At 43.9% G+C, this 15547-nt stretch overlaps 1 protein-coding gene across 1 annotated transcript; it reads right to left on the reverse strand.

Moving 5' to 3' along the window:
* Positions 1 to 7904: 7904 nt before the first annotated feature.
* Positions 7905 to 9489, reverse strand: LOC142884985 (BTB/POZ domain-containing protein KCTD12-like). The gene has a single exon (XM_076021042.1). The coding sequence runs from the start codon at positions 9373 to 9375 to the stop codon at positions 8584 to 8586; it is 792 nt and encodes a 263-aa protein (XP_075877157.1). The 5' UTR covers positions 9376 to 9489; the 3' UTR covers positions 7905 to 8583.
* Between the last annotated feature and the right edge of the window lie 6058 nt (positions 9490 to 15547).

Here is a 15547-nt window from a genome sequence, read left to right on the forward strand (position 1 = left end):
TGCCTCTGTTCTTTCACTCCTGCACGGGATGCCTTGAGAAGACTGATTAGAAGGAAACTGCGTCACAGTCCTTTTTTGGAGCGAGCACTTATGGAAAAACTTAGACCAATTTTTTTTTGCCGTCTGTGATGTTTTTCTATGCAAAGCAACAGTTTTCCATCCCTTTAAGATGCCTGATATTTTTAAACTGGCCATCCTGTATTACCACTAAAGAAATTAAATATTTTTTGACAAAGTCTGTTGCTTTACACAGCAAGTCCTCTCGCGCATCAGACTTAGAGTAATGTTTCCTCTTAGCTGGATGAACTGACCTCCTGCCAGGAAACTGATGAGGCAAAGTTGAACTGAAAAACGGGAACAGAAAGTTTCTCTCATGGGCCTCTAAATGAGGAAGCTGTGTGCATGAAAATGGAAGATTTATCATCCTTATCAAAGAGGAGTCTGTGATTTTGGTCATCATGCGTCTGCTGAGGCTCGGAAGAATTGGCTTTGTCTGGTGAGGAGATAGTTACCAGTTTGCTTTAAAGTACACAAGTGTGAGTTTCGCTCAGCTTTACCTGCTCATGGAGCAGCTGTTGATCAAACTGCGATTGTTTCAAAATGGTTCCGGTGTTGAACTTGGATAGAAATGTGTTTTTTGTTGGTTTTTTTGTCTCTCTCTCAGGCCTGTTCTTGCAGAGGGAGAGTTCATCTCCCCCAGGAAGCAGCATATTTCACTTTCTGACAAGCTCCATCTGTGTAGGACAACCAATGTGGTGTTTAACTCTGTCAAAGCGGGGTCAGTAGTACAGTGAGGCGGAAACAGCGGGTCAAACAGGGCCAGGCTTAAACACATTGGGCCGTTCATTTCAAGCTTGGGAAGAAGCGTTTCAGTGTAGAAATAGCAGCTGCAGAGCAGCAGACACTTTGCTGAACCTTCCGCCCTGAAAAATATGCATTCACATTTTGTTGTTTGTGTGAACGACTTTATTTACAGATTACCCCCTCACACACTTTATCCTTTAACTTTTTAGGCATTAGTCATCATTGACAGCGCAAAATGTAATTGCAAAACCCAAAGGCTGCACGCAAATGTCTTTTTTTTTTTTTTTTTTTTTCTTAAAGAAACATCTGGACCATGTACAAGCAGACAGCTGTTGAGTGATGCACTTTTTTGGCATCCAGAATGAACTTGCCAGAAAAAAGTCCATGGAAGAAACATGAGTATTGTTTAAAAAAAAAAAAAATTGACCCTGTCTGGATCTCAAAGGTTTCTGTGTCCCACATCATTTTTTTCCCATGGGAAAGTTGGAAATTTTCCTTATTATTATTTTTTTTTTTGGAACTACTGCATGTTTATTCGATTTTCCTCCCATCAGATTCCAGTCAGGATGTATGCAGTTTTTTTATTCCACTCCAAATAAGTTGTTTGTTGTTGTTTTTGAATGTTATTAAGGAAGTATTTTTTGGGCGGCATATTAGCAGTCTGAACACAAGATAAGTCTCTTAACTCTTGTTTTGACTCTTGTTTGCAACTGAAATTTGCATCTGCTAAAGGCAAAGTGAGAGAAAATTAATAATTAAAAAAAAATAAAAGCTAAACATTTTTTTTTAAATGACAACTGTGCTATTTAAAGATGAGACACTGACCAATATGCTGGAGCTATATACCCCCCAATACTGTCCTCTGAATGCAATATATACTGATATTGAGTTGTCAGTTATGGGCTATCAAGTTCTGTTTTAACACAAAGCAACTTGTTAAGTAAAAGCGAGCGTTGTTAAACAAGTCAAAAAAAGGAAGTCACACTGACATGACACGACACGGGATAGCGGTCACCAGTGAACGTCCAAGTCTGTGCCAATCGTCTGACACCATAGCCCTTTCTAGAGAGAAAAAAAAAGTCTATTCAGACGCTGCAGGAAGTGTCGAGGAAGAAGTGGGCGTCTCTGGCGAGTGTCCTGCAAGAGGAGAGGGACTCACTGTAACAGAATCCAGAGCCCAAACACGGAGTGACAGACTTCCAGCATTCACAGAGACAAAACAGCAGGAACAACCTGGAATCTTTGTTTGCATGATCTCATGATCACTTTTGAACGTTTAGGGATTTATTTCAAACAGGGTGAAGCACCGAGATTAGAATACAGAACAAACCATGCCAAAGTCAGACGAAGAAGGAGAGAAAAAACACATCAGGTACTCGGGCTGGGAAAAAAACAACATGAGCTAAAGCTAAAGCCACGGCTGCATGGTAGAGATTCATATAAACCAGGGGTGTCAAACATCTGGCCCGCAAAACTGTTTTTTTTTTTTCGGCCCGCGAGATGATTTTGAAAAAATATAAAAGCTGGAATTTTTCAATGAAAGAAAGTACTGTTCTAAATGTGTCCATTTGGTGTCACAGTATCGTTTCTGCTTCGCAAACAAACTCAATACTGGGGCTATGCAAATCGGCACAAATACATCCTCTCACGCCTCCTATTGGCTACCCTCATTGCCTCAGAACGCCTCCTATTGGCTACCATCATTGCCCCCAGAACGCCTCCTATTGGCTACCCTCATTGCCCCACAATGTCTCTGTCGAAACAGACAAAGCTGATGCAATGCAGTGTTGCCAACTTGGCGACTTTCTCCCCCCCAAAAAAGTCGCTATTCTCCCAATACCGACTTTTCTTTGTCAAAAGCGATGAGCGACAACTCTAGCGACTTTTCCTGGTGTTATTACGTTGCGATGAAGTGCAAATTGTCAATTATGCAAATTAGACAATGACGTCATTTGGCTACTTTCAGGACAGCCAATAGCGACTTTCCTTACCGAGGAGTTGGCAACACTGATGCAGAGTGCAGAGTGCTCAAAGAACACGGACAAAGTAAAACAAAGAAAACAAATAGAAGTTGTTGTTATTTTTACGTTATTATCACCATACCATGATTTTACCGGTCCGGCCCACTTGGGAACAGATTTTCCTCTATGTGGCCCATGAACCAAAATGAGTTTGACACCCCTGATATAAACCTTCAGTAAGAAAGGCACGTGAGGCAGAATCCAACTAACCAGCAAAAGGTCAAACATTTGCATTGTCAAGCTCACGAATATACATCGTGTCCCATTGCTTTTGCCGCCTCAACACATTATGCAACAGATGAAGCTGTTTTTTTTTTTAATAACAAAAAGAAAAACTATTAATTTGTGCATGTGCAAGACAGATTAAGATAAGAGGGATGCAAATAATGCCCTGATGTTAGCATGCATGGAGTTGCTGTTGCAGCTCACAGATCAAATCGACCTGATGTGCTGTTGGCCACATGTTGCCCTTTGAGGTAACACTCAGTAGAAGGGGAAGGACGGGTGGGCGGTGGGTGAGGAGCGGGAGTGCACTACGCTTTTTGTAAGAGGAAGCTCAGCAAAGCCACAGCGGGGAGTGGGGGAGGAGAAGAGGATGCTTCCTTTCTCCCTCTGAGCGGCGCTGGCAGCCGTCCACTCGCAAGTTTACCCACTCGGGGGTGTTGGGGGGGCGGGGGGGGGGGTGCCCTGTAGGCCGGGAGCCACACCGACCTCCGGCGTGGCACTGGGGACCTCAGAGAAGTCAAGCTGAGGTTGGCGACATTTACATCACCACCACCACCACCACCAGCAGCAGCAGCACCACCAGCACCACTTCCTCCCAGCAAACCAAGGCAACGCAGGCAGGGGGGTGCAGGAAGGGGGTGCGGTCAGGAGCAGCGAGGTTGTTTTGCTGCAGCAGACTGAAAACATGGCCTATGCGAGACTGAAATTTACTCTTTTGAGGCTGGACCTCTGGTCTCATGACATCACGAAAGAAATGAAAAAAGGCTTTCTTGCAGGATTTAAGCTCTTTAATAGTTCTGCATCCATGCAGAAGACGTGCAGCACTGAGTGCAAGGAACTCCATCTCAGATAAAAATGCAATAAACTAAACATAACACAAAAAGTCAGGAAATTTGTGTTTGGTAGATCATTTCTTCGTTGTAACAATGCTTCGTGGAAATAAATCTCATATCATTTGAAAGCCTGTTTATTCCTCTTTTAAATGGTACCACACTTGTGAGGAACACACATTTGTGGGTTGAGCAGCAGAGCTAAGTATCTGGCTTGCGCCCCTGAAAAATGTGACAAATCTTCTCTGCTGCTCACCCCACAAATGCATGTTCCTTACAAGTGTAGCACCATTTAAAAAGGGGAATAAACAGGCGTTCCAACGATATCAGATTGATTTCCGAAAGTAATAATCTACTTTACTTTTTGTGTTATGTTTATGTTAGCACGAAACTGGCAGAAAACAAAACAAAACATTAAACAGCATCACGCATAAGAATGAAGGTCCTTAATTGACCCTTCTGTTGTCTTCTTCCCTGTGTATTGTGTTGCCATCCGTCCTGTCCAGCGCCTGTTTACTTGTTTTAGAAACCTGTCACCATAACTCTCAGAAACGCAATGGCCAATGAATTGCCTTTATCCTTCATTCCTCTCTGATTTACAGCATGAAATTACAGGAACACGGTCCTCTAACGCAGACTGGTGGGTTGCTATTTAAAGCCGGTCGTCAGCGGAGTCTGTCCGCAGCTACTTCGGGGAAACAATTACAAAAGAGGATGTTTACTTGTTGTAAAATGTTTATTTTTCCGGTTGAAGAAAATTCTGAGAGTCTGTTAATTATTCAAGCAGGTTTTTATTGCTCGGCAACGCTTGCGCCCGCAGCCGGGCCAATTGTGGGCTCAGCTGGTCAGCAAACGACAACAGGCCCGAGTTTACAGTGATGTGAGGCTGCGCTCGACTTTTACAACGTTTGCACGGCGCATTAGCAGAAGTAAAAAAGGCCGGGGTTTAGTTCAAACAGTGGGGTGTTTGTTCAAGTTACACCAAGATACGGAGTTATGGTGGAGCAAGCTGGTGTTTGGTTGAGATTGTTTACGCAACCAGTTAATGGAAAATGAAAAAAGGAGGAACAAGGAAAGCGCTTTTAAAAAAGCTTTTAACATTTCTTTTTCCTGCTAATCAAGCTATTTTGTCGACAAGCATCATGTTTATAGGCTGAGCAAACACTGAAGTTAGGGAATGTGCATGTTAAATGTATTTTGCTAAGGGTTACCGCAGGTTAGCTTAGTTGTTTGTCTAACTATTTTGCTTTTTATTAAAAAACCCATTAAGTATGAAGAGTACGAACCAAACTTCCGCGTCTGTTGCAAATTTTTAGCAAGCTGTGAACTTCGTGAACCACCAAGATTTCAGTTTTTTTGCCATCGTTTCTCCTCTGACCTCAGCTCTTAACTCAGTTTATATTTTGTCCCTTTCTGTCTCAGGATTGTCAGACACTAGGTGTCTGGGTTCGGTCTGATCAGCTCACTCTTTCTGCTGCATGACCTGCTCCTCCTTTCAACACTTTGCCGAAGTTTCTTTTTGTTTTCTTCTTATAAACGCCCCCTGCTCTGTTCACCAACTTGGTGTGATATTTCTGCTCCTCTCTCTGACTTGCTCTTTCCACACAGGCTTTAAAAAAGGCCGTGGAATGTGCTCGTGTGCCTTATATTTTCCAGAAACACTCATTGAAAGACAAAGAGTTTTCAGAAAAACTGTGCCTTCCCCTCGAATTGCTGCAGCTAATACTGTCAGCTTGTTGGAACACAGACATCCTAAGTGCTAACCGCTGACTGAGAAGTATTTTGCGTGTGAAAGGAATTTTCTGAACCATCAGCCCTGTGTGAGTGGATCGGATCTGGAATGTTTGGTGACGGGTGAAAACGGTGTTGGTTTTGGTTGATGGGCGCAAAGGGAAACCAAATAACACAAGAACTAATTCCAGCTGTCTACGACTCAGCTCTCAAAGACGGCCACGTTTCATTGCTCTCAAGAATTTGGATATTCTGTTGTTGATTGCACAATCAGGGCAACTCTTTTATTTTTTCCATTCAATTTTTGCGGGGAACACTATTTTCCCAGAAACCATCCTGCAGAGCGACAACAACTTCTTGGTGTGGCTCTTTTAGAACCTTTTCTCGGAATCATACTGATGCCGGCCCGCATCTAACTCTTGCACCAAACTAATTATTGCTGTGGTGTTTGGTGGCTTGCTTCACTTCCCCCATGGATTATCTGTGGGCCATTGTTGTCAAATATCTGCTCTTTAAAGTGCTCAACACAGCACAATTCTCGATGATGCCTCGTGTGTGTTGTGGGATCTTTTTTTTTTTTTTTTTTACCACCTTCAACCGTAGCTGACGAGGGGGCCTGAACACAAAGCAGACACTTGTGACTGCGTGCTGGTCGGTGCTGGCTAATAGATTGCGAGGGAAAGTGTGAAAGATTTAACACGCAGAGGCAGATATGAAGTAAACCAGTGTGTGCGTGTTGCCTTACAAAGTGGCTAATTTGGCTCTGTCTCCCCCTCCTGCGCTCAGTGTGTTCACTGATGTGTGTGTGCGTGTGCGTAGGTGTGTGCGTTTCTGCACATTTTCAGGCCAACAGTTTCAAGTGGAATGTGTTTTGGAGGTGTTTTATTACTAAGGGAGCAACCGACGCAACACAACTGTATAAGGAAGAGCCTCGGCATGGAGAGACTGCCGAGAAATCTAAATTAAATCGTCTCTTGAGTAATAAGAGGAACATTTTTCTTTCTGTTCCTTCGGCAGTGGCTCGGTTTGCCAAGGCGCAAAAATGCAGGTGATTATTTTATGCACTTTAACAAAGTAAAGCTACGAGAGGGACGTACGTATATCTTCCCCCTTTATCTCTTTTATTTTTTGTCATTTTGTTTAAGCGCAAAACTCCACATTCTGTTTCAGAAGATCTCACAAAGGAAGAGATGTGGTCTCTCCTCCTTCCTTTTTCCTGTCCAGACGGCAGCATCAGCTCACAGCAGATACGGGCGTCTCGGGCCGACACGTCTGCCTCTGAAGCTCCTCTGCGAGCAGAAGAGTGCGTGGGAGACGTAGTGGCTCGAAGGGGTGCGATTGTGAGCTGACGAGCGTGTGTGTCTTTGCGCGACTTCATATAATTCTGCCCAAACGCAGATAACAAGTCCCTCTTTGGGAACATCTCACTGGAACAACTATGTTCCTTTTTTTTCATACATTTGCATGCAATTATGGAGCCGCACAAAACATTTATTGTCTAAAACCAAACTTGGATTTGTGCCCCATGGGTCCTACAAGGCGAATGGATATTTGATTACTGCACTTGTCAACTGAGGAGAAAAGCCCTTTCCTTCTCCTCCCTCTCCTTCCCATTCTGCTCCGAGGAGATAACGGAGCTCCTCTGTTGTGCAGAGAGTGACAGTCGGCGTGGAGCGCCTGCCCTGTTTTCGGCTGTGTGATGTACCATGAACGCGAGCGGTCGTGTAAATCCTGGCGAGGTGACAATGTGAATTTCACTTGCGTGACGTGATTTGGCAGAATAACATCAGTGGAATCCCAGCGAGGCCTATTGATGTTCGCACGAGCCTTGCCGGCCCGGGGTTTTGACGTTAAACAGTGACTGATGCTATGTTTGGCTTGGATGTGCCCAGCGGTGGGTTGCACAACGCTTTGCTCTGCTGTTCCTCCTTCCGTCTCCGCTGTCGGTTCAGCGACCTCTGAATTTGCGGTCGGATAAATGCCATGTTCGACGTTGGAGACAACGCGACCTACTTCAGAGCAGATAGCCGTCAAGGTCTTCCTGCGGCATTACGGCCCGGCGAGGCTTTTACTAATTCAGAGCGGACTCCCCAGTGTGTCTGCCATTGTAAGACACCCGTGTCTGCACCCTGTGAGCTGGACAGCGCTGCTCTGAAACGGGGGAGGGAAAAAAAAACTGAACTTTGACCTTTCCCTGTCTCTGTGCACCGTCAAGAAAAAGAGTGGCTTTTTGTTTGGAATCGTAACTGGAAGTTGACAGTAGAGCTGACGCACTAAAAATAGAGCAAAGGCGTAGCGCAGAACACATTTTATTTGCTGTGGCGCCACGTCTGATACGTAGAGACATTACGTCACTTGGGTAACCTTTAAAACTCAGGCACTGTGTGTAAAATATGATGTATTTAAAGAAGCAACGTAGTGTGTTTCCTGTAGAACAGACCAAACACAAGACCTTTATTATTATTATTGTTATTATTAACATGGGCTACAGCATATACTCCTATTCCAATATATTTAGAAAAACAAAAGCTTGTTTTTAATGTGAGAACACTGCAATCACAGCTCTGCAAAAAGAATAAAAACATAAACATATCATCATTCTGGTACCATGATGGATGGAAGTTTAAGCGGTCTGTGTGTGAAGCTGTCATATATAATGCAAATTTTAAAAAAAAATACATCGAAACATTTTTTATTTTATTTTATTTTTTTGCTCTACGTTATTATGTAACAAAAAGGAGAAGTTTGGTCAGGAAATGAGACACGCCTGTCCTCTTCCTGAGGAGCAGACAGACGGTGAAGTTATGTCATGATGTGATTATTCATAAACATTGGAGCCCGTCATAACAACAAACATGACAGCAGACAGGTGTCTGTTCGCGATGCCACTTCGCTCCGGAGAAACTTCTCTCTTCCTCCTCCACCTCCTCCTCCTCCTCCTCCTCCTCCTCCTCCTCCGAGCTGTTCAGTCTTCACCGACAGAAGACGTACTCGGTGTAACTGGTCCACAGTTTGTCTTCTCCCGGGTCGCTGCCGCCGTACGAGCACGTCCCGGTGGAATTGCACGCCACCATGTGGAAGCCAGCCTCGGCCAGCCGGTCGAACGCCTGCTCCAGGAAGTTGTACTTGAGGTAGTACCGGGCGGTGTACCTATCCGGCGGCCGGTCCGGATCCCGGCTCTCGTTCAGGGTTTCCCCGAACACCTCTTTGGCGAGACTGATCTTGCTGCACACGGTGATTCTAGCGACCCGGCGGAACTTTGCGTCCGCCTGGATGTCCCTGCCGATGGTGTAGGTGCCCCGGTACCCGATGGTGACGAAGCCCGCGGGGGACCCGGGCGACGACGGGCTCCGGTCCGTGGAGGAGGTGACCGGGCTGCTGAGCTCTGCCTCCTCCGGCTCCCCGCTGTCATCCGCGGAGGAGCAGTCCCTGCTGGCCGCCGACAGGCGCTTCGACAGCTCCGGCAGCTGGAAGAAGTCCGCCTCCTTCTGCAGCCTCTTCCTCTCCTTGAAGAACTCGGGCAGGAAGAGCTCCGAGTCCCGAAGGTAGTCTAGAATGTAGCGGAAGAGAAAGCCGTCCCGGTCGAAGAAGAAGCGGCCCTTGCTGTCGGTCGGCAGGTCCCCCGGCGAGCTGCGGGCGAACTTGGTCCACAGGAGAGAGTTGGGGACCGCCGTGAGGGTCTCGAGGCGGGTCACGTATACCTGGCCACCCACGTTCAGCTCCACTATCTCAGGGAAAGTCGAACTTTTCTCCGTCTGGGCCATCTCAGCCCCTGCCGCGACACAGACACACAGTTGGAATCTCCTCTGCCCTGAAGTGTTTGTACTGGTCTCTGTCCTCTGTCCTCTGTCTGTGTGTGTATGTGTTTCTGTGTGTCTGTGTATGTGTGTGGGTGGGTGGGTGTGTGGGTGGAGGAGGGAGGACGGCCGACAAATGAAGTGTTCACGGCATGGACAGACTTAACATAATGCTGCCTTCAGGGACTCCTGTTATCCTCAAACGCGTTTCCCCTGAGATGGATTCGACGTTTCGAAATATATATTTATTTATTATCTACAGTTTATTTATTGATTATATATGTATATACATGGTTAAAATTGAGAGTGTGTAATGTGTGCGTGTGTGTTTTAGTACGCAAGAAACAACATCCGTGTTTTCATTCACTTCCACTTACCTTTCCACTGTTTTTTTTCTGCTTCACCTTGCCAATATTGGGTTGGACCCCCCTTTATAAATATATATATCTAACATTTGGCCAGATGCTGGGGACAAGTTCCTCAGACAATGGCAGGAGAGCTTGCAGATTTGTTGATTTTGATGCCAATTTTCTGTTCCAGCACATCCCTAAGATGCTCAATTGGATTGAGATCTGGTGACTGCTGTGGCGATCTGAGCATAAAAGAGCTCATTGTCTTGTTCAATGGAGATCATTCAATATCAGTGTTGCTTCACCCTGCAGTATGTATCCATCAGAAGATGGCACAGTGGTTATAAAAGGAATGGGAAATTCCCAGTGCCATCATAGCACCGCAACCAGTCTGGATGGATGATTCAAGGCAGCATGGACTGTGCTTTCATGTTGTTTACTTCACTGGAGTTGTTGCATGTTCAGACATTGTCTTCGGCAAATGGTAGTTATTTGACTTACTGTTGCCTGTTGTCATCTCACACCAGTTTAGCCATTTAACCTCTGGCATGGACAAGACATTTTTACCCAGAGAACTGCAGCTCACTTCGTTGTTGTTGCGAGTTGCATTTGAAGTGGTTGCATGTTTAAATCCCGGCAGATCAGCATTTTCTCTGAATTTCTCAGACCAGTCATAACCACTTCCATCCCATTTCTTGCCCATTCTGATGCTCTTCAACTTGACCATCCTCAATGCTTTGGGTTGCAGCCAGTAAGCGTATATCTACAGTACATAAAGATTTGTAAAGAGTTGGTGTCAGAAAGACAAGAGGACACAGTAGATTCTACTAAATCTTACACACAGGCCTGTTGAGTGTGTGAGGAATGTGTGGAAGCATGCTTATCCTGTGTGAAAAAGAAAAAAAAAAGAAATTCTAAACTTTCTGACTAATCCCCTTGTCATGTCTGGTCCAGTCTGGTCTTTGTACTGAATACTACAAAAAAAAAGTGCTAGATAAATATTTGGAGGAATGCTGGCTCTGGTCAATGTCTTTTACGCAACATTATCTTCCACTCAGGAAACATCAGCTAAAATTATCAAATCAGATTGTTGAGAAAACATGGAGGGAGGAATTTTCTGAAACATTTTCTTTCCCCATTTTACTCCTCCTGTTTACGTGAGTTTGTACTGTAAAGACTCTCACGTATAGCCTTTAATTGTTAAGATTTGTTTCTTTTTCAATGTTATTATTTATTAATTGTAACTTTACAGGTTCCATAGAATTTAAATACAATATTCTTCAAAAACTCCTTGTTTGCAATATGCTTTGCGTCCACTAAATGGCAGCAAATCTCTCACTGTTCAGATATGTGCCAGAAATTATAGCCTGTGTATTCACAACACGGACTCCTTTCATACTTCCTATTCTTCTGCGGTGGCGTTTTGGCAATCCAGTTGAGCCATCCAGTGATGTCCCCACGCACCACGTTGCCTCATCAACTTCTGATCAACATCATCTTAAAAGCTTGCTTGACATTTTATGGAAACTCCACTCATGATGCATGCAAAATAATCAAAATATGTTGGTTTTTTTTATAGTGTTTCACGGACAATTACAAAAAAAAAAAAACAAAAAAAAAAAAACAGTGAACGTTGTGTGTTTTTATGAAGTAAAAATACAACTGCATTATTTTCAAGTACCCTTTGCAGTTATAAGTTAATTTCATTAAATTTCCACAAATGTCTAACTGCAGTTGTGCTGCAAACTCCGCTTACAGCCATAAAACAGAGAGGTCTTATTTGTCAGAAAATATTATGCTTAATCATAACAACCATCCATTATGTTCAAAAGCCCTGGACGTCCTCAACACATTGTGTAAGCTGATGCCGCGCTGAGTCGACTGATTTGTCCGTAGTGATGGGAGACAGAAAAACACATCAGCTCCAAAGTTCAGCGGTTCATAATGGCCTTGGAAGCGTAATCTTAATCCTAGATCCCTTTGCTTCTGTACTCTTTATCACATGATCCTCAGCAGCCATCTGGCAGTGTGTGTGTGTGTGTGTGTGTGTGTGTGTGTGTGTGTGTGTGTGTGTGTGCGTGCGTGCGTAAGTTTACACCCCCACCCCGCTGTACTCTCCCTGTGAACATCTTAATGATATATGCTTAAAATATGAATTCAGAGTAAGAGGGCAAAATATAAACCCAACATCTGGATGAACACTGTCCAAAAGTTTGGCAGCAATTTACTTGTTTTTACTTCTGCAAAAATGTAAAACTGGAGTCTGTTTTGTGCGCATGAACACATGTACAGTAGCTGCTGCAGTGGATAGCAGTACTGCAGCGAAGCAAGAAGGTTGTGGTTTGATCTCTTGGGCCTTTCTGTGTCTGGAGTCTGGATAAGTGTACTCTCTGGAGGAAACTCTTTCCATGTGGCCCTGTGATGAACCGCAAGCTTGTCCATGGTGTTCCCTGCCTTCACCCTGTGTCAGTTGGGATAGGCTCCAGCAAACCCCTGAGTGCAGGAGAAAGCAGAAAGCAAGATAAAGAAGCTGAATAAATGAATGATTGCATGTTCCGAGCGGTTAAGTATTTATTTATTTATTTATTTATTTTTATCTAGGAATTTGGGTAGCTTTTCCACCCACCACTTTAATATTTAATAAAAATCATGATTCATTTCACTCTCAGCTTTTACAGAGAAATGCAAGTTTGTGTGAGGCACTGTTTGGACAATGTCTTGCTAAGGGGCAAGTGTTGGAGCTCAATATTTTTTATTCAGGAAAAGAAATACAGACGTATATAGAGTCACGTTTTACCTGTAAGTAAAGTTCCTTCCTGCAGCTGAGAGCAGTAACAGTGTGTGTGGTGTGCATGGGGGTCAAACTCCGAGAACCGCAGAAGCACGCATTAAAAACTTCAGAAATTGATTTGATTGATAAATATTTACAAAGGGTGACCTGACTGCTGCGTGGTATCTTAAAAAATACCTTCATGTAAGAGAAACAAAAAACAAAAGAACAATTATTTCCACGTGGGACAAAGCTGCTTTTGTGAAAATACCCGAAAAAACGATGTTGCAAAGAGCCCAAATTAATAAAGAGGCACTGTTGAAATCTAAGACAGTCGATACAGAACGAGAGATCACGCTGAAAGTTTTTTTTTTTTTTTTTTTTTAAACAAAAGCGTAAAACTGGGTTTTTCACACTTTTAATACAATTTTAATGTACTAGCTTGCTCCGCCCTGTTTGTTTTCTTTTTTCCCCTTTAATCTAAACGCTGTACTGACATCTTGTGGCTAATAATTGAATTCGCATGTCGCTGGTCGTCATAAAGTGACAATGGTCATTTGAAATATAGAAGAAAACAAACGAACACGAAAACAAATCGAAATTAATCGTTGTCTAGATAGATAGATAGATAGATAGATAGATAGATAGATAGAACTTTATTGTCTGTTTTCAGTAAAAAAAAAAACAAAAAAAAAAAAAAAACTGAAATTTGTCTTCGACACAGCTTAAAAAGAAAACCACTCAAGCACATTCACACAGATAAAAATAATAAAGAGTGGGTTATTTGTTTTCCTATTCAGAGCAGTTATTGCAGAGGGGATGAATGATTTTTTTTTGTCAATGTTTTTTCAGGCCAGTGGGGTTCTGTATCGTTTGCCTGATGGCAGCAGCATGAAGGAGTGGTGCAGGGGCTGCGAGGGGTCCTCCGTGATGAGAGTGGCTTTCCTCACCACTGATCGCCTGTAAAGTTCTGTCAGAGGAAGTTGAGATGTCCTGGTTATGATGCTCGCCTGCTTTATGATGTGGGAGAGTTTTGTTTTGGCTGAGGTGGTAAGGAAGTTGAACCAGGATGAAATATTGCAGGTGAAAGTGGGTTCAATAAGTGATCTATAAACAAGAGTTAAAATATCCTTGCTGATGTTAAAAGTCCTCAGTTTTCTGAGCAGGTGGAGACGCTGCTGTGCCTTTTTGTAGACAGCATCCGTGTGTTGTGCAAAGGACGGACCGGTGTCAATCTCTGTCCCCAGATATTTAGAACTCTCTACCTGCTCCACCAGCTGGCCGTCGATCCTAAGTGGATGGAACAGGTGCTCTGGATTTTTGCCTTTAGAGCGACAGCACAGCTCCTTGGTCTTGGAGATGTTCAGCTCTAATGACCTTTCAGCAAAGGTTCTGACCAGGGCTTGAGCTTCCTGCTGATAATGAAGCATTGGCTGGGAGTCAGTCAGATGGGCGCATGTCGTCTGCAAATTTTAAAAGACTCGTTCCTTCTTTGTTGCAGGAGATGTTGTTGGTGTACACAGAGAAGAGATGGGAGACAAAACACATACCTGGGGCAACCCTGTCTTTAAGACCATCGTTCCAGATTTAAAACCATTTAAAAGCACATGCTGTGGCCTGTCTTTTAAAAAACCCTTTGTCCATAAAATCAATGCCGGGTGTACCTGGAGATCAGAGAGGTGGTGCAGCAGGGTGTTGGTGTTGACAGTGTTCGAAGCTGATGAAAAGTCCATAAATAAAATCCGTGTGTGTCGTTGTGTAGAGTCCAGGTGTTTGGTGACTGTGTCAAGAAGCATGAGACTTGCATCCTCAGTGCCACGTTTTGCTTTGTAAGCAAACTGGAGTGGATCTAGTTTGTCTGACTGCCCACTTAACAGTAATTTACAAACTGATTGTTCCATGCACTTGACCAGGATTGATGTCAGGGCCACTGGCCTGTAGTCCTTCAGATCCTTAGCTCGTGTTTTTTTGGGGAATTGGAATGATGGTAGATTCCTTCCACTGGTTGGGGACGGTGCTGGTATCCAAGAGGAGTTGGAACAGCTTGGTCAACACTCCGCCAAGTTGGGTTGAGCATTCCCTTAGTACCCTGCCTCTGAGCCTGTCAGGGCCAGCGGCTTTGTCAGGCTTTACTCTGCGCTGGATGGAGGTTACGAGCTGCTCGTCGATGGTTGGAGCCTGGATGAGGGGTCCGAGGGTTTCAGGAGTCCAGGTTGTTGGTGTACTGTCGTTGTTGAAGCGGTTGAAGAAGCAGTTTAGCTCTTCTGCAAGGGAGCAGGCAACCACTGCAGGTTTGGATGCTCTGCTCATCATGATGTTCAATCCCTGCCATGCCTTTTTTGGCATTTCCTGATGTTAATTTCTTCTCCACTCTGTCCTTATACTTTATTTTTTGCCATACTAGCCTTCCTCCTGAATTCCTTTTGCAGCTCCCTCACCCTGACTGTGTTACCCTGCAGAAAAGCCTTTTTCTTCTGGACTAAACAGGCTTTCATTTCCTTGGTAATCCAAGAAACGCAAAATCTTTGCCTGACACTGTTTTAAAATGGTCAGTAGTTTTTATTCCTCCACATACAATATATTTATACCATCCACTGGAGACTATTTTAAAATAAACAGGGAAAAAAAAAATCAAGTCTCTCGCGAAAAGCAGACCTAAAACTGTCATCCTGCGTTCAGTCTTCATCTCATGTGTGAGTCATCGCTGCGACCGTTTTTGTCTCTTTCTCTCTCTCTTTCTCTCTCACCCAGGCAGAAAAATAATTGGATAAAGGGAGATGTAGCAGAATAGAAAAATTAGAAAGATGGCATTTACTCGTCCTGTTGGGCTCCTCTTTTACATAAATGAACTCAGGAGTTTGCTCAAGTATTTTGAGGAGTCGCGGTTCTCATTTTGATAGTGGGAGTGGGACCAAATGTTCCCACTCCCACTCCCACTCCCAGGAGAAAAGAAAGAGTCACTTAAAATGTATATCCACATATCAGATATTTTATTACATGTTAAAATGGTATTGTTTTT

The sequence above is a fragment of the Nelusetta ayraudi genome, unplaced genomic scaffold (assembly GCF_046127955.1).
Source record: "Nelusetta ayraudi isolate G7.1 ecotype Tasmania unplaced genomic scaffold, CSIRO-AGI_Nayr_v1 ptg000002l, whole genome shotgun sequence".
Taxonomy (NCBI): domain Eukaryota; kingdom Metazoa; phylum Chordata; class Actinopteri; order Tetraodontiformes; family Monacanthidae; genus Nelusetta; species Nelusetta ayraudi.

Excerpts from the sequence above, each read along its gene's own strand:
- LOC142884985 (XM_076021042.1), bottom strand. The coding sequence starts at position 9,375 with ATGGCCCAGACGGAGAAAAGTTCGACTTTCCCTGAGATAGTGGAGCTG.